We start from the raw sequence: 24,681 nt of genomic DNA on the forward strand, positions 1-24,681 counted from the left end.
GACAGAGCAGGAGCTTAAGCTACAGCTTACTTTAAAACAGTTTCTCTTGAGTATTTTTGCTCAGATGCTGAGAAATTAGAAATGATGCTCCACCTCATAACTGAAGGTAAAACCATGTCAGCGGAAAGTTTGAACATATACAGTATTCAATATTCACCTGTCTGATTCCCCCATAACAGCTGATCGTATGTGAGTTTAACTCAAATCCGTCTGGTAATATGACTGCTGCAGTCCACATTTGTGCCAAGTTGAAACTGATATATGTATGTTACAACGTCTGACTTAGTTAGTTTTTTTGTCTCAAAATGTAACAAAAAACCACCAGTGGGGTCATTTACACAGGACAATGACATGTTCAGTTGCCACTATCATGGCTCTGTGTATACTCTCACAAAATACTCTCTCATTCTCAATTGATTTTATGTACATATGACATTATTGTGGTTATTAACTTGTGTTTCCCTGTTCCAACAGATATCCTTTGAATGGCGTTATGGTGTTTTTCCCCCCTCTTTTCCCTCTTTTCTGTCTTCTCAAACCCCAGTTGGTTGAGGCGGATGGCCACCCTTCCTGAGTCTGGTTCTGCCAGAGGTTTCTTCCTGTTAAAAGGGAGTCGTTCCTTTCCACAGGTGCCACAGGCACGCTCAGGACGGGAGATTGGACTGGAGACAAGTTTTGATGCAATCTGTTGGTTTCCTTAGCTAGGATATTAATTTTTGAATTGGCTCTATATGAATTAATTGGATTACGGTTACAATGAATTGAATTCCAATTGGCTTGAATTGGACAATATTACTTAAGTGCCTTGAGATGACAATTGTTGTAATTTGGCGCTATATAAATAAAATAAATTGAATTGAATTGAAATTGAATAGAACCATTTGTTAAGGTTATGATAAGCCACGAATTGTAGAACTTGCTATAATTTTTTCCGTTTCTGTCTACTCTCAGCGCTTAAGTAATTACGTCCTAACTGACTCATTTGGACTTGCAGTTTAAAATATGTAATTAAAAATTATGAGCTGATGGTGATTCGAAATCTCTAATTCTTCAAATCATATAAAGACACTCACAGGCCATGTCTCATCTAACCAACTGTGGATCTTAAAGTGAAGCTAACAAAGCACTTTTCGCTCTCACTTTTCACTGTTTCCACACTTAAGAAATGGTAGTTAATGGGATACGTGAAAGTCCAGGCAAGACCAAGAGAGCTTTCAGATTAAAGGAGCTGGGGGAATGTTGAGCTGCCAAAGCACAGTTAAGCTTTGCCAGGATGGTGTTCTGACAGGGTTTACATGAAAAAGTCATCAGAAGGAAAAGTTGCCTGCAGTGTTATCAAATAAGTCAGCATCTGAAGTCATTTTGAAGATTTGGGGGAAAGAGTAGAAAAAAAGCTGTTCGACTACAAATGTTTTGGGGGAAAAAAGTAGCACTTGATAACACCATGCAAGATGAAACAAAATCCTGCTTTTGGGCTGACAGTTGCACAGCATATGCTTCACAGAGGAGGACTAAAATCCTTTGAATGCCAACATATTCTGTATGCAGGTGTGTTAAAAGTGAAACGGAATAGAGGTTACTTCACCAACAATGTTACACAGTAGACTTTTGAACTGCTTCAGAAAACAAAATATGAGGGTTTTCGTGAGGTCCTTGTGGTTCACTGACAAGAACATCAATGGAGGACTGTTTGCCTGTAAGGAAGAATGGTTGAAAACTCCCAAATAAAGAACAAACTGACCAACAAATGCATTAACAAGCTGTGATATCTGTCTAGCTAATAAAAAATACTGGCTTCCCACAAACCATAACTACTGCTTTCTTTCTTTTTTATGAGTTCATGAGCTAAATAACAATATTACATTCATATTCAAAGTAAGATTGCTTAATAGTTATAAGTTATATCACTTCCATCAGGAAATTAACAGCAGTGAAAGTCAACTTCACAGTAATTGATCCAGATTATTAAACTTGTTTTAAGCTCCAGATTGTTTTTTTCTTGAATGTAATCCTTCATTTTTTTCCTTAGCAATACACATAACAGCTTTTATGTTTAGTGATGAAATATTTCCCCCCTAAATTCAACTTTGTATTAATGTCTCACCTGCACATCATCATTCAAATTTCTGCACAAATCTGAAACTGCTCCACTCAGCTGAGTTTGTGATACTAAAACTGCTTGTGGAGCCCTTTGGAATTACATTAATTTCATTAGTCCACAAGTTATAAATTAATTTTAAAGGACCACTTCACCCCTCAGTTGCATAGCTGGTTAGTGCTTGGACTTCTATCTTTTTTCCTTTCTTTTTAAACAATAATGGCAATAATTTGAGAAACGCCCACAGCTGTGAGGAGCCAGGGAGGCGCACATTATTCTGTGTAATTGAGTTAACCTGGAACATGAGAGTGAAGTGTTATGTAGAAGTTGGAGGAGGAGGTGGGAGTGTGAAAGGCTACATTAGACTTTCTTTATATCCTGGAGAATGAACCATGAATGAGTGTCTCCTATCTGAGGCAGCAACAACTGAGAGAAAAGTCAATTCATTGTTGTGAAGTCAGGACTGGGTGCGATCTCACAGGTCAAGATTTTTTTAGTGACAATTACAGTCAGACATTTCAACTTTTGGTTTGTTACTATGGAAGCTTGACCACAGGAGACTAAGTCACAGATTTATTTTTCAAATTTTTTCACCTTGGATAGCTTGGATAGTTCAGTTCAGTTTAGTTTATTTATGTATATAGTGCCAAATCACAACAAATGTCATCTCAAGGGACTTCAATAATACAGTCCAATTCAAGCCAATTAGAGTCCAATTCATTGTAATCATAATTCAATCAAATCCAATTAATTAAATTCAAAATGAGTCCAATTCATACATACAGAGCCAATTCAAAAGCAATTTCCTAGCTAAGGAAACCAACAGATTGAACTGAAACTTCACTTCAGTCCAATCCCCCATCCTGAGCACGCATGAGGCAACTGTGGAAAGGAGCGACTCCTTTTTAACAGGAAGAAACCTCTGGCAGAACCAGAGTCAAGAACGGTGGCCATCTGCGGGGTTGGGGGTTGAGAGGACAGAAAAGAGGGGACAACAAACACCATAACACCATTTGGATGATACCTGCTGAGACAGAGAAACACAAGTTAATGACAACAATAATGACAAATGTATATTGTGTCATATGAGAAATTAAACGGGGGAAAAATTTTTTTATTCTACTCTATTCTATGTGCCATATTGTAAAAAATATCTTACAATGAGATCTATAAGATATGATTGGAGCTTGGTCATTAAGAGCTTTATATGTGAGGAGAAGAATCTTAGATTCTATTCTGAATTTAACAGTGAGCCAATGAAGAGAAGCTAAAACTGAAGAAATATAATCCTTCCTGTTAGTTTTCATCAGAACTCTGGCTGCAGCATTTTGGATCAGCTGGAGGCTATTCAGAGAATTTGTGAGACAGCCCAATAAAAAAGAATTACAGTGGTCCCATCTTGAAGTAAAAAAATGCATGGACTAGTTTTTCTGCAACAGTACATGGTAAACATATCAAACATTGAAAAAATTAGACCATAGACAGACCATACACAAGGAGTTTAAACAGAGGCTCATATCCCCACTAGACATCATCCTGTTTATAGCTTAAGTGTAAATCCTGATTATAGGTTCATATAAAAAAAGTGTGTCTTAGTCAAAATGTATGTAGATACAGTATAGAAGACTTATATAGATGCAAAAATTATCTTCGAAAAAGGATTTTAGAAGAGGTGAATCTTTTGAAATTTTAAAATACAAATTTTTCAACATCAGCGACGAGCAAGAAACGCATCACCTATATCCTCAAAGTTTTCTAATTTTTTAGGAGGTATTTCTTCTTTGAGATGTTTGAATTTAAGATTTAGAAGGTCAATTTTGTCTACGAAATCCTGCAGCACCAAAATCGGCTGTAATAACAGTTATAAACTGATTTGTGTCAGGTAAATAGAACATTTACTTCAAATGACATTTCATATACAGCCTCATCAGTCCTTACAGCCCAGACTGACATACTGAGACATGGTTGTATCAAACCAAAGTTCGCATTGTCATGCATTCTGCAGGGACGTTTTGGCCATAATGCAGCACGTTATGATTTCAGCACCACTGAAATCTAAAAGATTATTTATAAATATTAGTTCTACTGTTGCTTCTTTGTGAGGGGAAGCAGGCACAGCCGCTCAGTAAAAAGAACAGAGATGGTCTGTGAGTGCCATCAAGTGGTAAAATGGCAACACTACATCTGACAACATGCTGCCATCTCTGTGTTAAGATTCTCCTTTTATGACTTTAATTTGTGTTGGTCAGTTCAGTTTAAATGAAAACTAACCTCAATTTTTTCCCAAACTCAAGCAAATTTTCAAAAACAAATTTGAACTGACCGCTGGGATAGGCTCCAGGCCCCCTGCGACCCGACTGACGTATTAAGCGGGGATAGAAAGTGAATGGATGGATGGAAATTTGAACTGTTCAACATAGTTTTAATTAACAAAAAAAAAAAAGAAAAAGAAAAGAAAAACATGAATATTCTAGATTTTTGAGTATCATTTCAGTGTAGAAATGCAGCATAAGTTTGCTTTCCACAACAAACACCATTGCCATTGTTTTAATATACGTATGTAGACTATTGCTTGGTTGCTGTAATAACTGAACACCACCTTCCCGAAGGGAGATATCATTTTTTACAGTTAATAAACTAACCGTCTTTTTTTTGCTTATCTTAACCAGCTCCGTTCTTTGCACCCGTCCCTCCTTCTCACATCTTCCTTTTGCCTTGTTGATATGACGTTTACAGCTTCTCGTTCTTCTCTTCTCTTCCTTCATACATTCATTCCCTTCCACCTCCTTCTCATCCTCTCCGCCTCCTCCTCATACATGATTAATGGAGCTCTGCGTGATCATCCTCAGGTAGTGTGTCTGTGTACAAGTGTGTGAGCGTTCCATTAACAAGTGCTATTTTGATCAGACATGTGGTGGTGATATTGGTCGCTCATTATGTGGTGACCAGCTGATAGTGAATTAGGAAGTAGTATGAATAATGCAATAATTTGCTAACCAATATTTTATTAACAATAAGACATTGTAAACATATCAAATGTTGGAAAAGTTTGACCATAGACAAGGAGTTTAAGCAGAGGCTCTTATCCCCACTAGATGTCATCCCGTTTACAGCTAAAGTGGACATCCTGATAACACATTCATACAAAAAAGTGTCTTAATCAAAATCATATGTAGATGATTTTTGATGTGACCATCTCGTTAGTTTGTGAATGTTCCAAATCTTCTCAATATTGTGGTACGTATTTCCAAACAAACTTGTCTCATAGTTTGGATTCCATTGGTCCACTGAGAGTCTGGGGCTCCTCTGCTCCTGGCCAGTGTTGGTTATGTAACACTGGCTAGAGAAAATGAGCAAAGACTGAATATGATTTGACATTTTTTGTTTATTTTAAAGTTCTATCATGCAGATGACTTTAAGGAGGAGAGCAAATATCACATAAGTGTACAATAGTAAAACTATACAGATAAAGTGTTAAGCTTCAACTTGTCAGTTAATCCTGAATGGCCTGCGAAGACTCAAAATATTATGTGTATTATATAAGTATAATATATAGTATTTAAATACTCCCGAGTCTCAAAAATATGACTCAAGAGAATATTAAGGCTTTTAAGGAGGTTTGTATGGCCATTTCCCCCTTCAGACTAATCCAATATGGCTGCTAATTAAGTCATTCAAGTGTCTGCCACTGTGTCTGCGGCCTGCTAATGCATTATCAATAGTCGCTTTTAATGCTGGGATGAAGGAGAACTTCTGTGACAAAGCAGGAAGTGGGAGAGATGGTCTTTGTAAAATTTCAGGAGCTGCAGAAGAGGGGGAGGAAGAAGAAGCTTCTTGGAATTACTAGTTGCAAGGAGGAAGATCTGAGTCACGTGTTGGTTGTGTGTTTGAAAGGAAAGAGGGAGATCTGCTGCATTATTACGATTATCGGAATGTGAATCTGTGGGGGGTTGGGGGGCCTGTATGCATCAGAGGCTGATGGTAGATCTGAGGTTTCATGTCTGTATGAAAAAGTTGATTCAGAGCTCTGTTTTGTCTGTCGTTTCTTATTTCTCAGTAGGAAGTGGTTTTGATTGAGTGAGTGTTTGATTTTTAAACAGTTTTTATAGAGTAACCTGGAAATTTAAATCAGTCAAATCACTGACAGTTCTAATGACGAAAAATGATGAAAGTGAAATGATAGATAGATCAAAACTAGCTGAGGAGTGCGTATTGAATTATTTATTCTTCTTATAGTATTGGATTTACTGGATTTATTGAATGTGCAAGTCACAGTCATTCCTCCAGCAGGAGGTGCTGCTGTCCAGGTGAAGCTTTTAGGTCACATGCGATAAATTACTGTTTTACTTTAGTATTCAGCTTTGGACTCGGACACACACGCACACAGACACACTGCATGCTTGTTGTCAGGTATCAGGTGTCAAGCTACCGACCATACACACATGAGGGAGTGTCAACACAACACCTGAGAGGCTGAGAAACCCTGAAGAGCTCAAAGAAGACAATGTAGTGAGGATAATGAATTTTCTCATACAGACATAGACTTTAATGAGTTATTTTCCTTGCTTTCAAGAGACAGAAATATGTCTGTAAAACAATGTGGGCTATCTGTATGACTTTTGTGTGTGTTTGTGAGTATATATTTTATTTCTGTGGGATGCAACAGTTTAGAGGAAAGTTTATTAAAGCTCAGCTGACATTAATGTGGAATCATGCAACAATGATAAGCTATAAACTATTTCTATTAAAAGAGAGGCCAGCTGGGGGTGGGGTGGTTAACACTGTCTCCTCACAACAAGAAGGTTCCTGGTTCGAATCTTGGCTTGGGCCCTATGTGTTGAGCATGTGTCCTTTCTCTCCGGGTACTCTGACTTACTCCGACTCCCACACTCCAAAGAACTGCATGGTAGGATAATTGGGGATTCTAAATTGACCCTAGGTGTGAGCGTTCATAGTTGTTTCTCCTGTTGGCCCTGTGATGGACTGGAAACCCGTCCAGGGTGTGCTCCGACAGCTGGTTCCAGCACCCTGACAACCTGAATTGAATTAAGCAGGTAAAGAGAATGGATGGATGGAGAGCACAGGTCTTCTTATAGTAGGCATGTGATGTCACCAGACTGTGACAGTACTCAGATTACACCCACTATTAGCCACCCAGTGGCAAAAGGCAGCTGGCTCAATGGCCACGACTGTTGGACTGCCTCAAAAACCCATCTAAAATGGTGAAAAAGTGTGCAATTAAATGCACAAACAGATTCAGATAGAAGTCGGCTTTTCTTTTTCTTTTTACAAAAAGAAACAAAGTAAATGGATTTCTGCCATTCACAGAGACAACTGGAATTCAGGCTCAAACATGGATTTGGAGTTAATACTTTGTGTCCACTATGTTAGATTTCTGAGTAAAAATCATTATTGTTAAATAATAATGGCCAACCATGGATGTAATAGATATCTCTAATAAATAGTCAATGAAAATATATCAAACCTGTTTATTGAGAGGTTGGGTACACCCAGGTAAACCACACAATTTATACATAGGATGTGATGGAAGGCAATCTAATTTGGTTGCAATCTGCAATTTAAGCCACTAGATATCACTAGAACCCACAGTTTGGACTTTTAGAGTAATTACTGGTAGAGTAATTGATTTATGTGAAAATAAATTACATTAGTTGTATTGTGCAACAAAAATCAAGAACAAAAAACGAATTCACATCATTACAATAGAACTCACACAGAAAAAAACCCCAGCAGATAATAATTATTTCTTGAGGCATACATTTTTGCTTAAAATGATTTCTTTTGATCGTTTACTGATTCACTTATAAGTCACTTATACAACGATGGGGCGGCTGTAGCTCAGGAGGAAGAGCAGTCGCCCACCAATCGGAAGGTCGGTGGTACGACTCTGGCTTCCCCAGGATACATGTCGAAGCGTCCTTGGGCAAGACACTGAACCCCACGTTGTTAGTGTATCATTGGGGGTATGGATGTGTGTGAATGCTTAGAAAGCACGTAGTTATATCCTAAGACGTGCTGTGTGAGTGGGGTGAATGCGGCATGTAGTCAAGCGCTTTGAGTGGTCAGCTAGACTAGAAAAGCGCTATACAAGTACAAGTCCATTTACCATTTACTTAAAAAAAAGACGTGTAATATACCATGTAGTAATGGACAGTTTGCAGCAAGTGAGTATGATCAGAGTAGGATCAGATTTATCTGAATTCAACACATTTAATTTGAAAGCTGAATTCAACCTAATGGCATTGTATCCTTTTATATTAGAATTTAAGTAATTTATACATAAATTTGTGTGTGCACTTCAGTTTACTGTTTATTTTCAAAGCTACAAACATTTTTGAGCCATTATTGAATATACACAACAGCATCAGCGTATGACTTCTTAATGGTAACTAATTACAGTTATTTCTGTGGTGTTACTCACAACTATACAGTTTGTTACAACATGAAAAGCTTTTCTGTTACTGTGTGAAACAGAGTAAATCTCACCCACTCAGGCCTACCTGCTGTCGTGGGGCAAACACTACAGCAAACATACTGATTGGCCTTTGGCCTCTGGCTCCATTAGTGTGGTCATACTTCTGTTGTCTCATACCTCAACAGCTGTAATGAGAGAGGAGAGGTTGAGAAGGGGAGGTGGGGGAGACCTTTTTCTACTGCAGTAGGGAAACTGTTGGGCTTAATGTTTAATAAGCCACTGGTCACAGAGGGGAAACCTGAACCTCTCCAGAGAGAGTGGCGTGTGTGTGTGTTTTGTGCTTGTGCATTTGTGTCGGTTCCCTCTGTGTGCATTTGTTATGCAAGTATCCAAGTGTGCAGCATTGTACTTGTGGTCAATGTGTGAATCAGATACACTGTGTTAATCGGGCTCATTTGTAACTGACTTTTTATTCAAGTTTCAATTTAGTCAGCAGCTAGTATTTCCCTTTAAAGCCTAATGTCTGAGAAAAAAAGCCCACTTTTTGACATTGAGGTGCTTTTTACTTTCTTTGAAATCAGCAATGAGCAGTATTTTATCTGCATTTAATTGCTTGACTGCTTTTATCTTATTTTTGTTAGTTGTTTTTATTTTCCTGAAGATATAATCGCCCTACTCCTAGCAATAACGTATGTAAAAAACTCATTAATATATGATGTTAATGCAACATAATATTTTTGGACTGATCAGAGGGCTTCTGCAGATGGCCTGACGTCTGAGCTGATCTGAGCCAGGTTTATTGAACATCCACATAGTTTGACTAAGACAAAAATGCACAATGGTCACCTCTATGTACATCATATGTAAACATCATATGTATGAGCAGGCATGTTTGTCAAAATGTAAGTCTTCTTTTGTTTTCTTTTTGTTCTATGCTTGTTTGCAATTCCAGCTCTCAAGCTATGAGTCTTTTGCTACCCCAGTGAGCAGTGACCCACACCCACCTTCCTGGCATCTACTGCATGGTTTTGCTGAAAATGCACAAACAGGTGCCACTTTTAATGTGAAAATATGCACCCCTAATCATTATCAGTTGTAGGAGCTATCAAATCGCCTAGAACTGAGAACATTACTGTTAACGTTTATAATATTATTGAAAGGGACAGTGAGAGAATACATTAACATTCTGATAGTTTTGTTCGCATTTGACCTTGTATAATTTAGCTTTTTTTCCCTTTTTTTTAGAGTCACCCTTTTGGCTAAGCATGTATAGATGAAATATATTCATTGTATTGCACAACAGAATCAGTGTTGCAGAGCTGATGGAGACAGGGCAGACAAAAGTTGTGCACATACTCATGTTTGATGAATAAGAAATTAATCTTAGTATCACTGTAAATATGTACCTATGTGTGTATTTTTGAATTACACAATTACACGCTGAATTGAATTTTTGAATATTTTTCTACTCTATTCTATGTGCCTGTTAGTTTCTGTTCTCTATTGTGCTAAACCTGCTTATCACAACTTTGAAGTGATGATTTTATATGCAATAGCTAAAATGCATTGTCGTAACGATGGTCTGCTTTTAATGTTACTGTGATGCAAACTGTTTTTCAGAATTGTAACATTTCTGTCAGTACTCACAGATTTCCTTATGGATTTGATCTAATTTCACAACACTGTAGCTCTTTAAAGAAGGAGAAAAACAGGAATTGAGTGATTTGAGCTGACAGTTTCCCCTTGGGAGGAAAGTAAAAATGACAGCAGCTGCAGGTTTGACTCATCATGTTCATTGTTTCCCCATTAATCACAGCCAGGGTGCAGCTTTTACTTTATACCTCATGAAATGGCTTTTGTTCTATCTTATTCACTCCAACACATTTGCATCATATTTGAAGTCATCAGATAATTGTTATCTTTCCCAAATGAATCTTATCCACTCCTCTGGATTCTTCTTCAACTCCTTTTATGTGGTTGCCTTAAAGGTGACTGCTATCAAGGCTTCAAATTTCTCAGACTTAGCCCTCTTTAGATTTAGCTCAGTGGCTTAATAGCATACCATCTTGCTCTTCAGTACAGTAAAATTTTTATATTGGTTTTGTCTAGTACTTCTCAGGCTTCTGTGTGTTTTCAAAGGTACACTGAATGGATTGAAACCAAAAGAGACTTAATCTCGAACAGGAAATTATATTGTTGTAGCATGAAATAATCAAACTATAGTCATTACTAATTTGTCATGATGAGCACATAATGGCTCTTGCTATGATTTTGTGCAATTTAATGTATATCGTATATCGTTACACCACACAAATAACAAATAACAGCCGATGATTTGCAAGCTGTTGCCAAGGCTATTTAATATTCATGTGAGTAGATTAGAAGAAAATATTTGTTTCTTAGCTACAGTAATCTATAAAATCAGGGGTAAGTCTGGACCATGGTAACAGCTGATTGGTCTTTATCAGCTGACTGAATTGCCTTGGTTGTTATTATGAAACATGCTTACTTATGTTGGTATTAGGAGGAGGAACCGTGGAGTTGCATCTTACCAGGATCTGTCCTTTGACTCACATATATAAAAAAGTTTCTTGGACTGCCTTCTATCATCTTCATAATATTGCAAAAATTAGGCACACCCTTTCAAAGAGATTCAGAGAAATTAGTGCATGCATTTGGGGCAGCTGTAGCTCAGGAGGAAGAGCAGTCGCCCACCAATCGGAAGGTCGGTGGTCCGACTCTGGCTTCCCTTGGGCAAGACATGTTGCCCCCCCACTGTATCATTGGGGGTATGAATGTGTGTGAATGATTAGAAAGCACATAGTTATTTGTATCTTAAGACGTGCTGTGTGAGTGGGGTGAATGCGGCATGTAGTCAAGCGCTTTGAGTGGTCAGTTAGACTAGAAAAGCGCTATACAAGTACAAGTCCATTTACCATTTGTTACATCAAGGTTGGACTATTGTAATTCTTTATTATTGGGCTGTCCCAAAAAGTCTCAAATTCTCCAAAATGCTGCAGCCGGAGTTCTGATGAGAACTAGCAGGAGATATCATGTTTCTCCAGTTTTAGCTTCAATTCGCTCCCTGTTAAATTCAGAATATCATTAAAAAGATTTTCTACTGACATAATGACCAATCTTCATCATATCTTAAAGATCTAAAAGTATATATTTTTCCAACAGAGCACTTAGCTCTCAGACTGCAGGTTTACTTGTGGTTCCAGAGTTGCTAAAAGTAGACCGGCAGCCAGAGCCTTCAGTTATCAGGCCCCTCTCTTGTGGAACCAGTTACCAGTCTGAGTTCAGGAAGCAGACACACTCTCTACCTTTAAGATTAGACATAAGACTTTCCCTTTTGATAAAGCTTATTGTTAGGGATGGCTCAGGTGATCCTGAAGCATCCCATAGTTATGCTGCTTTAGGCCTAGACAATAGAATCCTTTGTGTCCATTTTTCTTTCCACTGTCACTTTGTGTATGCTCAGACTGGGGGACAGCTAATTTGGTATTCAATGAATTGGAATTGGGTTACACAATGGTGTTGTGGTTAGTGCAGTTGCCTCACAGCCAAGCACTCGAATCCTGACTGGGGCCTTTCTGTATGGAATTTGCATGTTCTCCCTGTGTATGTGTTAGTTCTCTCCAGGTACTCCGGCTTCCCCCCACCACCCAAAACATGCATGTTAGATTAATTGGTGACTCTAAATTGACCCTAAGAGGGAGTGCTTGGTTGTTTGTCTCTGTGTGGCCCTGTGTGGCGACCTTTTCAGGGTGTACCCTGCTGGGAGCTGAGATGGGCTCTAGTCCCCCCACAAACCTTAAGTGGGTAAAGAAAATGGATGGATGAATTGGAATTAATTCTATTACAGTGAATTGGATTGCAATTGGCTTGAATTGGGCTGTATCTTTGAAGTGCCTTGAGATTGCATTTGTTGTGCTTTGGTGCTAGACAAATTAAACTGATTTGAGTTTGATTGAACTATGCTGCACATATCTTGGAATCAGTGGCATCTATCCTCTCCTTTGGCCAGTATAGTATTTCACTCAGATATCTTTTGATTTGTAGTGTGTAACTTGTATCCTATTCCAGTCATTAAGGAAGCTTCTTGGCACCTGTCCAACACTCTAGAAGTATTGAGCTTTGTCAGATCTGTTCATCCTCATCATGACTCCCTCTGGCCTGGAAATCCAGGTACTTGCAGATGTCCCATATATCTGCTATCCTGCCTTCTGGCAGCTTCTGAAATCCTGATCATCTTTACTCTCTTTGCCATCAAGCAGTTATAGTGATCCAGTCTGAAAGACATTCTTAATTTTTTGCCTTGTATAGTGTAAAACAAAAAACCACATGTAAGGCATTGACTCAGTCTCAGGCTTCCTACTAGTCAGACCATCCAGGCAGCACTCTTATTGGTCTGACTACTTCTAAAGTCATGAGTGACGGCTCTATCCAATATGATGCATGAGTTCAGCTTTCATATTGTGGAAAGACAGTGGCTGCATGGTGTCAACAGGTAAATTATATACAGTGTGTTAAACTCCAATAGAACCTCATAGCCCAAAGCTGCAGATTAATAGTTAGAGCAGATTCTAGATATCACATATTGCTCTCACTCCACAGCTGTGTGCACCACAGCAGCTGAGCACACGCTGAAGCTACAATTGTAGACACCAGCCAGTTAAGCATTCATATCAACCACATGGTGTTTCATTGGCACTAATAACACAGCTTTTACTCATCAACGGTCACACTGAATGGCTACTCTGTTGTGGTCATGTGCCCTCAGTTGGCTGAGGCTGCTGGCCTACCTCCTGTCCTGGCGTAAAGGGTAGAGTTACAGGGCAGCTAAAGCTTCTGATCTATTATTAATTTACTCATGTCAGATATTACAGGGGAACAAGGTAAAATGGGGAGGGGGTGGCATGCACTGCTGTACCACAGGGTCAGGAAGGGCACAGGGCGCAAACTGGCAGGTAACAAGGAAGACAAACAGCCAGCAGGCAGTTACTGTAGTGATCTGTCCATTAGGATGGATCTGTTATGTTTATGCATTTGGCAGACACTTTTATCAAAAGCAACTTACAGGTAGGGGAAGGGGGTCTTACCTAAGGACCCCTACTGGAGGTAGTACCTTTCATGCAGGGGATTTGAACACAGGTCTCCCACACACACGTGGCAATCATACCACTACACTATCCTGTCAAAGTGTTTCCACTCTTCTACAAATGTTCCACCTGTTGTCACGCAGTTGCCTTCAAGCCAGACTTCAGGAGTCTCCATGTTTAAAGAGGACACATGAAGAGTTAGTTCATAAAGTCAAAATAAATCTGTCTATCTGAAAACTCAAAACTTGCCCCTATGTAGATGGTCACTTAGGGCTTCTACTAGAGGCCTGGGAGCTTAAGAGCTTAAGAGTTCTATGCAGTATCTTAGCTGTTTCTACTACTGCACTCTTCTGGACAAAGATCTCTGATGTTGTGCTTGGGATCAACTGCTCCCATTACCACTGACACCACTGCTGACTTTACTTTCCACATCTTTTCAACTTGCTCTCTCAGCCCTTGGTATTTTTTGTATTCCTTTTTCTTTATGTTGTTGTTACTTATAATTGCTATATCTATAACTAATGTCAACTGGAAACCCCCGACCACTAAATTGGATTGATAATAGAATTAACTATAGAATATGGATGGATGGATTTTTTTTTATAGACCTATGACAAAATCTTTGAAAGGTTTATTTTAGGTTAAAGTAAATTATTAGGTAAAACATTGGGTCAAACAGTTGTTGTTTTGCTTAAGTTGTTTTTTCTTTTAAGGAAAAGTTGCCATGTCAATGATACAGAATCAGAATTTTACATTTTTAGACAAAGTCAGCACTGTATAAAATGTTGCTACTTTTGGGACACGTGAGACCACAATATACCCTTATATTGGCCTTGATTCACAATCTTTCTTTGCTCCTGGCAAAAGGCCTTGGAATATTGAACAGTCTGCATCATTCAGAGCTTGGATCTTACAATTAAACTGGGATGAGTATTGCCTCCTGCATATACATCTCTGTGATGATGTTATGATGATGCATAGCTGTTTTAGGAAGTTGGATGGAGTTGAGGAATGTATCTCAGCAGATGTGGTTCAACTACTCATAATGAGCCACAAAGTCTCTAAATGGGTCCAGGTTAAATTTTGGTAACTGGGTTCAGTGTCTCAAAAGTTGAAATAAGGACCCATGAGAATCAGAGGTACGCTGTTGAATCACTTTTCCTCCTCGTCACTGCAGATTTGGTGACAAGTAATCAGCTTTAAGCTACAGTTAAGATACATTAAAGTTGGAAGCAGTAGTTTCTGAAAATATTAAAAAAAAAATTGTTGAAGTAAGTGGAACACTTCTGTTGATTTGCTTAAAAGTCATGCTTTGTTGTTTTTGACTGAACATAGCCATTCGTGTCACACGTTATGACAGTAGCCAGTGGCTCTAAGTTACAGCCGCTAGGCTTGGCACTTCCAGTAACAGTCTTGTCAGGGAAGCTGCTGCTGTTCTTGGCTGCTGCCAGTCTTAGACTTGCTTTTGTGCTTGGCTTGCCTCTAATGTTGATGGCTGGCTGTACACTGGTGAGAACTAAAGCTACAGATTCAAAGTATTGAGAGATTTCTTCCTACTTAACTTGTATTGCAGCCAATAACGAACTGAATACTATAACGTCAGCATCACCAGTAGGGAACTTTGCTTGAGGGATAACATTCACTTGTGTTATCGGTTACTACACACAATAAAGATAGATTTCTCTCATTTATAGTTCTGTCTGAAACAGTTATTGTTTCTGTATTTTCAAGATCCCCTTCTTGAATGGTCCAGTCTGCTCTAAGGAGTCAGTTGATTGTACAATATATATATATATATATATATATATATATATATATATATATATATATATACATATATATACATATATATACATAGATATGTATATCATAGTTCAAGAGGGCTGCTCACCAAACTAGCCACAAGGCTAGGCTTTTGTAAATGTTTTTTTTTTTCCATTATAGTAGGAAGCTTTCTCAATACCACATAAAAAAATTAAAAAACACCTTTATTCTTTGTGGTGCAACCAAAAGCTAGTTGGGATAATCACAATGAGTAAGTTTATCTTATAACAGGTTATCTAATATTAGGCTAAACTATTGATGCAATGTTTAAACAAAGTTGTTCTTTTAGTGAAAGTCAGATTCCCATCTCTCTTCAGATATGAACAATCAGCCTTTGGATGCATTCCCCACATTATTTCGAACAATGAGAGTAACACATGGGCCTATGTTTTCCGGTAGAGAAGCTCCTCACTCTAAGTCATAGGAAAAATTACATGAAATTATATTTCATGTAATTTAATATGTTAGTTAAATTTTTCTGTAAACCAACACAGATTTAACAGGTGTGTTCCCACAACAGATACAAACTATTTTAGAGAAGGACACTACAGTTATCATCACAACAATTAGCAGTCCAATGTGTGATTTCAGCACGAGGTCCAATAAGTAGATCCAGTAAGGCTTGGAATTAGGAGAGCACTCACTGGCCATTGTGTTCCATTAATGTTTATGTATGATGTGGAGGAAGGGGAGAGGAGACAGATCTGAGCAGGGTGAAGAAAAAAGTTCAAACCTGACCCTGTCCTTGCACACAAAGCCCATGGGTATGTGAGGGGAAGCAATAATAGCCCTGCCTAAAAATAAAAGGGACAAAATGACAGTGGAGGATACCGTTACAAAGAGCTCCACTGGACAAATAGGAGGGCCGTGCTTTGAAGACTTTCTCACAAAAGACGCAAATCCCCCCCCCACCACCACCACCACCTCCACCACCACCTCCACCACTTGCTCTGCGTTCCCTTGCGATCAGGTTCCCATTATCAGCGAGGCCACACAGTAGAGAGGGCAGAAGTGGTTTGAAATGCCTGTCAGAAGCCACTCGTCTGTGTCTGGCCTCCATGGCTCATGCGAGACGCACACAACACAAGCATATAGCAGACAGACATAACACATACCTTGTGTTACTTGTTTTCTTTGCAATGTATTTATGGGGGCTTTCAATGACTATACTTGATCCTCAGTTTTACTTATACCTCAGTATAAGCATAAATATCCATTGGAGTAAAGTCTTAGGAAGAGTCCTGGGACTCCAAGTTGAAAACCTGAGGGGTTTATGAATGTATCATAATTATGTATTGCCTCACTTAAAGGTACAATACTCCACAGCATGTTTACCATTGAGTATCTTTTAAAGTCCCAATGTATCTACAGTAATCCTGCATTCTTCATACTCCCCATTTGTTTAGACCACCTTCATCTAGCTCTGTGACACCGATGTCAAAGTAATTATCTTAAACACGTTTCAGAATCAGCTTTAGCAGCTTGTACTTCATTTGACATTTCTTTTACATGATTGGTAATTCAGACTTTGGTATGCTTATCCTATTCTGCCCCTCTGCAGTTACCATTCAAACTATCTAACTGACTAGTCTAACTATCAAGTGGCAGAGTTTGCATGGTTCGGATAGAGCAGAATAGAGTGACTGTTGAGCGGAACACAAAATTCAGATAACCCTACTAACATGTTTGTATTCAGAGTCCTCAACTACACATCAATTCCAGTTTGGACCAAAGCCCAACAGTACACATACCCTGCAACCACAACTGTTAGAATTACAATTAAAACAATTTCCCTTTGGTCCTTACATATCCATGCTCATGATGACATCTGGATCTGCACAATTAACAGCAAAATGACTAGACTGAGAGCAACTGCAGGTCATTTTAACAGCTGCTGTTAAAATTTCAGTGTTTGACAGGCAAGCTGTCGGTCACAGGAAGGTAAGCTGAACAAACCAAAACAATATTTCCCTTTGACTGAGCACTTCACCACCAATAGCATTTTCTGATGAGGAGAACAATACCCCTGCATCAATTCAAAAAGTGAAAATAAATCATAAAAATTTTTTCTTCATAAAAAGAAAGAGTGAAGTGTTAACTGTGAGGACTGAGGCTCATTACAGGTATTTGTTTCTATCACAGGGTCCAAGTGTTGGATGAGCTCATGTCCAGACATGTTTCCTTGTCTCTGTATCTCACGGTTTGCTCCTGTAATTAGGATCTGGGAGGGTTATGTAAATGGTGATGGTCCAAAACTATAATGATGGGGATAAAGCTGCCTCCAGAGGCTGAACCCAAGGGTCCATTAAGTGATGATAAGAACTTCAGGATTAACAAGTGGTAGCCTTCAGTTTCTCGTTATGTTTAGCTCTTGGCGACATTGAGACAAAAATGGAAGGTAATGCCCAAACAGTTTTGTACAACTTTCTAAGTAAAGCAGAAATAGATCTATGTTCTGAGTTTATCACAGATAAATATGCTGTTAACCACCAAGCTAAATATAGCTTTATAAAGCTTAAAAACCATAGGTCTTAAAAAAATTAGCAATGGTCTGAGAGATGCGGGAGGCCATGTCTCAGATCAGCTCAAATTAGTTACACTACAGGGAAAATAAACCTTGAACTTAAAACAAAACTTTACTTGCCACTCTTGCTGGACATGAAGTTTTTGACTCATTATAAAAGGGTCGAGACTAGTGTAGAAATAATAAATAAAAGTTGCAAAGATAAACAAACTCCTGGCGTGTCCACCAACAATTACAGTTACAGTCACGTTCAGAAAACTGCTGGTCCTCGTCCTGCACATCCAATTAGGAACAGAACATGAGCATGTGCCCTCAAGGTGGTTTAACTGCCTTTTTAACACTATTAACTACAATTTACACAGCAGGACAACTAAAGAAGCCTAGATAACTATTCCAATCAGAAACATGAATAGTACAAATATAAAACAATGCAAAATATGACCAAATGCAACAAGATAAAAGTGAATAATAGATCAATTATAACTACAAAAGGACTCAAATGAAGCACCATATCATTCAATATGGCTCTAACAGTACTGAACATTTTCGTCACCTCTCAGCTGTCAACATTGTGAAATAGTTAAATTTGCGTATATTCTCATGGCTGCTATGTCCCAGGAGTTTCAGCAATGTATTGATGTTTCGGTCTGTTCTAGCTATCTCCGGTAAATTAGTCAAAGCACCAGATTAGGCGCATCAGCTCTCCTTACTGTGGCTCTGAAAATAATTAACCACTGACCATTGCTACTCGTTTTTTGCTCCAAGTAAGTGCACAGCCCTGAAACCTCCAGTGTGGTGATGGCTCTTTAATCCACTGTGTTTAACTTCACTACATACACATACAGTCCATAACAACTGCAGTATGAGATGGTTAACCTGACCGGTAACTCTACCTAGCACTAATGTGGTTCTCTGTGCTAGACGAGGCTGAAGTTGGCTTCCAAGCTGGTGTGTTGCCAGTTCTGCAGTAGTGCTGCATTTCAGTTTAAAAAAATGAATAAATACAGTTTGTTCCCATTATTCCTCTGTAATTTAAGTAGCCAGCCCAAGTTCTGCAAATTTTGGCATCCAGGGACGAGACATTTCTGTGCAAAACAGTAAGCTAATTAACCTGTTGTCCAAGGATAATGCATCATAGCAGGCCTATCTATAGTGTTCCACTGTAAGGGTGAGGTCCCTTTTTCTCACATTATATACAGAATCCCCCTGCATCATGGAAGTGACATTTTAGATATTCTGTAAGAATCCTGAAAAGAAAATCAATGAAAAACTTTTTAACATTGCAAAATCCAGTTCTCTACTTATTAATTAATACCTACATCCGAGAAGCAGACACCCTCTCTACCTTTAAGATTAGGCTTCAATCTTTCCTTTATGACAAAGCTTATAGTTAGGTGGCTCAGGTGACCCTAAAACATCCCATAGTTATGCTGCTATAGGCCTAGATTCCTGGGGGACTTCACACCTTTCCTCACTCTGTTCTCTTTTTTCTCTATGTACATTTGACATTATTGTTGTCATTAACTTATATTTCTGTTGTTATGCTGTTATGGTTTTTTTCCCTCCTCTCTCCAGGAGGAATCAAAATCTGTTTCTGACTTTTTTTATTATGATTAGGCTGTTTCCCATTTGTTATTTATTAATCTATTTTCAGGTACTCAGACTTTGAACACAATAAGTGTACTTCAATCAGAGCTTGTAAATGAAGCAGTTCTGCTTCCGCAATAACAGAAAGAAAAGATATACTCTAACTCAGGGATGGGAAAACTTTTTGTCTTGGGGGCCACATTGACTTTTAAAATTTGACAGACGGGCCAGGTCAGCACAAGATACAATACATATAAAAAAACTGCATCAAACATAAACATTTTAGCTAGTGCATCGAAGTCTGGTGGTGATTCTGTTGTGGCAATTCTCAGAACAGATCTGAGGTGTTCATCACTCATCTGGGATCGGTGGGGTGCTTTATTGGTGTTCATCACACTAAAAGTTTGTTCACACACATATGTAGAGCCAAACAACAGCATCCTCTGTGCTATCTTCTTAATGTTTGAAAATTTGGCTGCACTTAATGAAGCATAAAACTCATCCAGTTTCAGGGCGTTGAACTTGTCCTTTAACACCATGTCACATTGGAGATCAATCAGTTCCAACTGCAACTCCTGAGGCACCGTTTCCGGGTCGTGTGAGAAGGGACATGACACCAGCTGAAGTGCCCTGTCAATTTTTCCAAAATCACGAAACCGACGGCAGAATTCCTCATGCAGGTCATCCAGTGATTTCCCAAATTTTTTCACATGGTGCGGGGCCTCTTTTAACGTAGCTAGTGTGGGGAAATGAGCAAATGACTTGTCTGACATTTGCTTCGAAAATAAAACCAGCTTGGTTTTGAAGGCTCTGACGTTTGCTTGCATTTCATGAACAAACTGGTTTTTTCCTTGTAGCTTCACATTCAGCTCGTTCATGTGTGTCAGTATGTCCACAGTAAAAGCTAAATCACAAAGCCAATCTGTGTCATTCAGCTCAGGAAAATTGTCAATATTGTCAAGTAGCTCCAAAAATGAAATAATATCCTGTTTGAGCTCCCACACACGTTGGCATACTTTCCCCAAACTTAACCAGCGGACATTAGAATGGTAAAGTAAGTCTGTGTGATCAGCATCAGTTTCTTCAAGAAAATGAATAAACTGACGATGGTGAAGTCCCCTTGCTCGAATAAAGTTCACGAGTTTCACAACGGGCTTCACTACGTGGTCAAGCTGCAACACGGATTTACACAGTGCCTCTTGGTGAATTATGCAGTGTAGGAAAATTACCTCCTGCTCAGGGTTTTCCTCTTTCACCCTGTCCTGGATTCTCTTAAGCATCCCAACGTTTTTTCCTGTCAGATTTGGTGATCCATCTGTGGTAACGTTGGCGAGCGTACTCCAAGGTAACTTGTGCTTCAGTATGACCGCTGACACGCTGTTAAATAAATCCTCTCCACGTGTTTTTCCTTTCAGGGATTCCATATCCAAAAACTCCTCCGTTATCTTGAAATTCTCATCAATCCCTCTGATAAAAAATAAAAGCTGAGCGGTGTCCTTTATATCATTGCTTTCGTCCAGTGCCAAAGAATATGATGTAAATGACTCCGCTTTTTTGTTTAGCTTGCTAGTTAAGTGTTCGTCAATTACTTCAATACGGCGAGTCACTGTCCTGCGTGATAAGCTCACTTTTTCAAATTTGTTCTTGCTCTCAGGACATAAAATACTTGCTGTCTCCACCATGCACTCTTTAAGAAACTCCCCTTCGGAGAAAGGCTTGCTGGCCTTTGCTAGTTTGAATGCCAGTAAGTAACTTGTCTTCGTGCTTGCTTCTTGGATGGAAGTTGCTCGAATAAATGTGTTTTGCTGAGTCTGCAAGCTAGCTACCAACCTGTCAGCGGTAGCTGTACGTTCTTGTGGTGAAAGGTTGCTAGCGTAATTAGCATGCTTGGTGGAAAAGTGACGGCTGATGTTGTATTCTTTTAAAACCGCTACGGTTTCTTGGCAAATAAGACACACAGCCTTGGACCGGACTTCAGTAAAGAAGTATTTAGGCGTCCATTCTTTCTTAAAAACTCGGCACTCACTGTCGACTTTTCTTTTCTTTGACATTGCTGTAGATGGGTTCTGATCTGACCAGTAGAAGAACGATCACTGGAAATCATAAAACATCCGTGACTTCATCCATTGGTTTGTGGACTGCTGCTCGGAAGCCAATAGTATTGAATCTAGGCAGCGCCATCTTGAAAATTTCAGGTGCGTACCGGGAAAAAATGAACACGGATTCTACTTATATGGGCATGAGGCTCCCTGGTGTTGAAATGCCTGTCATTACAAGTCAAAATGAAATAAATGCAATCATTCACATTAAACCTTAATTCTGTACCAATCTTCGGCGGGCCGGATTAAAAAGACCAACGGGCCGGATGTGGCCCGCGGGCCGCAGTTTGCCCACCCCTGCTCTAACTCCTTCAGCCTCATTTGCACCTCCTAGAAAAGAAATTCTGATATTTTCATCCCAATAGGGCAGTCACTGCATGTAAACAATTATCAGCAGGTGCTCGTACCCTGTGTCATGGTGTGCACATGCCCAATACTGTCTATAGTTCCAGATTATGTGAAGCAGTACTTGTCTGATATCAAGAGAAGTCAAACATAGCCTTCTCTTTGAGCAAACATGTCATATAATCGTATTATTATTTCTTGGGGTTTAATACATAGCTCCAGTAGATCTGCTTTTAATATTTCTTCTGCAGTGACAACTAGGTTTATTCAGGTGACATTCTGGGCTGCAGGCCCTGATGCCCAGTTCTAATGATACCTGACAGCATATCACAATATGATTTGGACAATTAAATCAGTTTGAATAGTGTTAAACCCAAGGATATCTTTCATCAATACTCAATTGGTCATCTTCTGAGTTTTACGAATGCCAGAACAGCGGCATGTATTCTTGAATGAAGTAGAAAAGCTGATAAAGTTTCTGTGCAGTTGAGACACAATGTACCCTTACCTTAGAAACTTACACACATATTCCAACCTACCTCTGCACAGGCAGAGAAAAGATAATGCAGTGCAACAAGTGACAGACAGAGCTCTGATAAGTTAGTTACTCAGTTTTGGAGCACACAGCTCCAATAACTGGTGCAGAATTCACCAGTTCTGTTACAGTGGATATTTCTCACTGCCTTCCTTGTTGTTCTCTAAACCTTGCTCATGCTGCCAAGTGCTGCTCTTTCCTGTCTGTACATGCGCTATCAGTCTCCTCTCTTTGCATCATGATGTCTTCAGCTATCAGTCATTGGTTTTACACTGTGAGAAAATGGATTTGTGGTGTTAAAGCGTGACAAAAGGGTAAATTGCATGAGTCTCATGCTCATTGCGTGAGTTACTCAGTTGGGGTTTTGCCAATGATTTTTTTTATTTTTAGCAGATTCAATTTGTTCAAGTCATTGATATTTATGTAGCATTTCACACACACATATATATATATTTTAAATTTTTATTTATTTATTTATGAAATAGATGCTTTCACATCAATGCAGATATGGAGCAACATTATCGGTCATGTGGAGATATTTTTGTGTCTGACATTTTAACCAACAACTGTGCTTATTTAAACAGAGGGATGGACAGATGGATGGATATATATTTCAGTGTAAAACCTCTATGAGTGCCATTTATTAAGAAACATTCAAACTTCCTGCTCTGAATCTGCGCCATCTTCAGTGTTGTTAAGTTTTATCCAGCTCCTTATATTGCTGTTCTTGATGTAGAAATCTTCATCTCTACACTTCTAATTAAAATTTAAGTAATGAGCCTCTTGAAATTGTAAAGAGTATAAATTATAATAATTTGTCTTAAAACGAAGCAGGTAAAAGGACAATAAAAAAATTAGTTCTCAAGTAAAGTGCAGATCCCTGGACATTTGCACAGCGGTACTTCCGACCTCTGACTATGAGAGCAATAAAAGTAGACACAGTGTAGCTGTGAACTGAACAGTTAATTAACTCAAACTTGCAACAAACCTAAACCCCAAAGTTTGTTTTTTTATATTCCATGAGAAATGCTGTCATTGTAAAAGTATAAGTACAACTAGCCTGAATCCAATTTACTTTCCTATAGCAAATTGGGACTTGTGAACACAAGGTTATATGGCATACAGTACTTCCTGGCAAACTTTGTCTGTAAGGTTATACAAGGTGACCTATAAAAGTAATTCTAGAGAAGTGTATTAACCTTACAAGTATGTGCTTCTGACTCATTTCTTAAGTATACTTTCCCAGACCTGAAACAACTCTGAACTGTCTAGATAACAACACTCTTTTGCCATGATAAAAATAAAAACATCAAAGGTTAACCCCTTGCCTGAAACTCCTAAAAAAAAGTATACCCAAAGTAAATTGAAAGCTGTTCTTGAACCACTTGGGGTACAGGGCTGGTTGAGGTCTCTTTTGAAAGAGAACATCACCCACAACAGTCAGAATCTGTGATTCTGAGCTTGAATACAGTGAAAGAGATTTTTATGTCTGCCTAATTTTTCTTCCCAAATATGTGTCTTAAAAGTGAATTTAGCATAAGGCTGTGGACTGAAAAACACAATGGGACTACAGTCAGAAGTCTGACCTAGTCCCAATTCAAATTTGACTGTAATACAACAAAGAATGAGCATTTTGTACAGGTTTTTCTAAGGATAGGACCAGGCATGCCAAAACTGTGCCATTTGGAGAGCCTTGGGGAAAAAGCCTGTAATTCCTGAACACTTCAACATACAGTCATGATCTTGGGTTCTAATGAAAGGTTACACTTGGGACTGTCTTATCCAACATCCAGATCCTGTCAGTATTACTGAAAAAGAGTAACAGAAGCACAAACACATTTTGTCTTTAACCAGAGCATTGTGCATACGATAAAAGTCCAAACAAATAGTATGGTCTAAATGTAGTTAGTTTATATACATAAATAATGACATAGCAAACAACACTGAACACTATTCACAATTTGTATTGACATTATTTGCTGTTGGCAACATGCCAATCATTGTAGCAGTCTGCCTGCCACAAAGCATAGGGGCACATCACATGTGGCACACTTCACAGGAGTCTTGGTCTGGCAGTGTCTGCACCTCAAGCACTCAGCTGTACTGTGTCCTGATATGTGCACAGGTT

The 24,681-nt window shown here is 38.9% G+C and overlaps 1 protein-coding gene across 1 annotated transcript in view; it reads right to left on the reverse strand.

The window, feature by feature from the left end:
• The window catches only part of LOC140270636 (general transcription factor II-I repeat domain-containing protein 2B-like), a 44,189-nt gene extending 23,191 nt beyond the window's left edge, over window positions 1–20,998 (reverse strand). Inside the window, exon 1 of the mRNA XM_072365840.1 lies at window positions 20,056–20,998. Coding sequence (XP_072221941.1) covers window positions 20,056–20,998 — 943 coding nt within the window. The remainder of the gene's footprint in view (window positions 1–20,055) is intronic.
• Between the last annotated feature and the right edge of the window lie 3,683 nt (window positions 20,999–24,681).

Source organism: Leuresthes tenuis, unplaced genomic scaffold (assembly GCF_036924035.1).
Source record: "Leuresthes tenuis unplaced genomic scaffold, fLeuTen1.0.hap1 SCAF_15, whole genome shotgun sequence".
Lineage (NCBI taxonomy): Eukaryota > Metazoa > Chordata > Actinopteri > Atheriniformes > Atherinopsidae > Leuresthes > Leuresthes tenuis.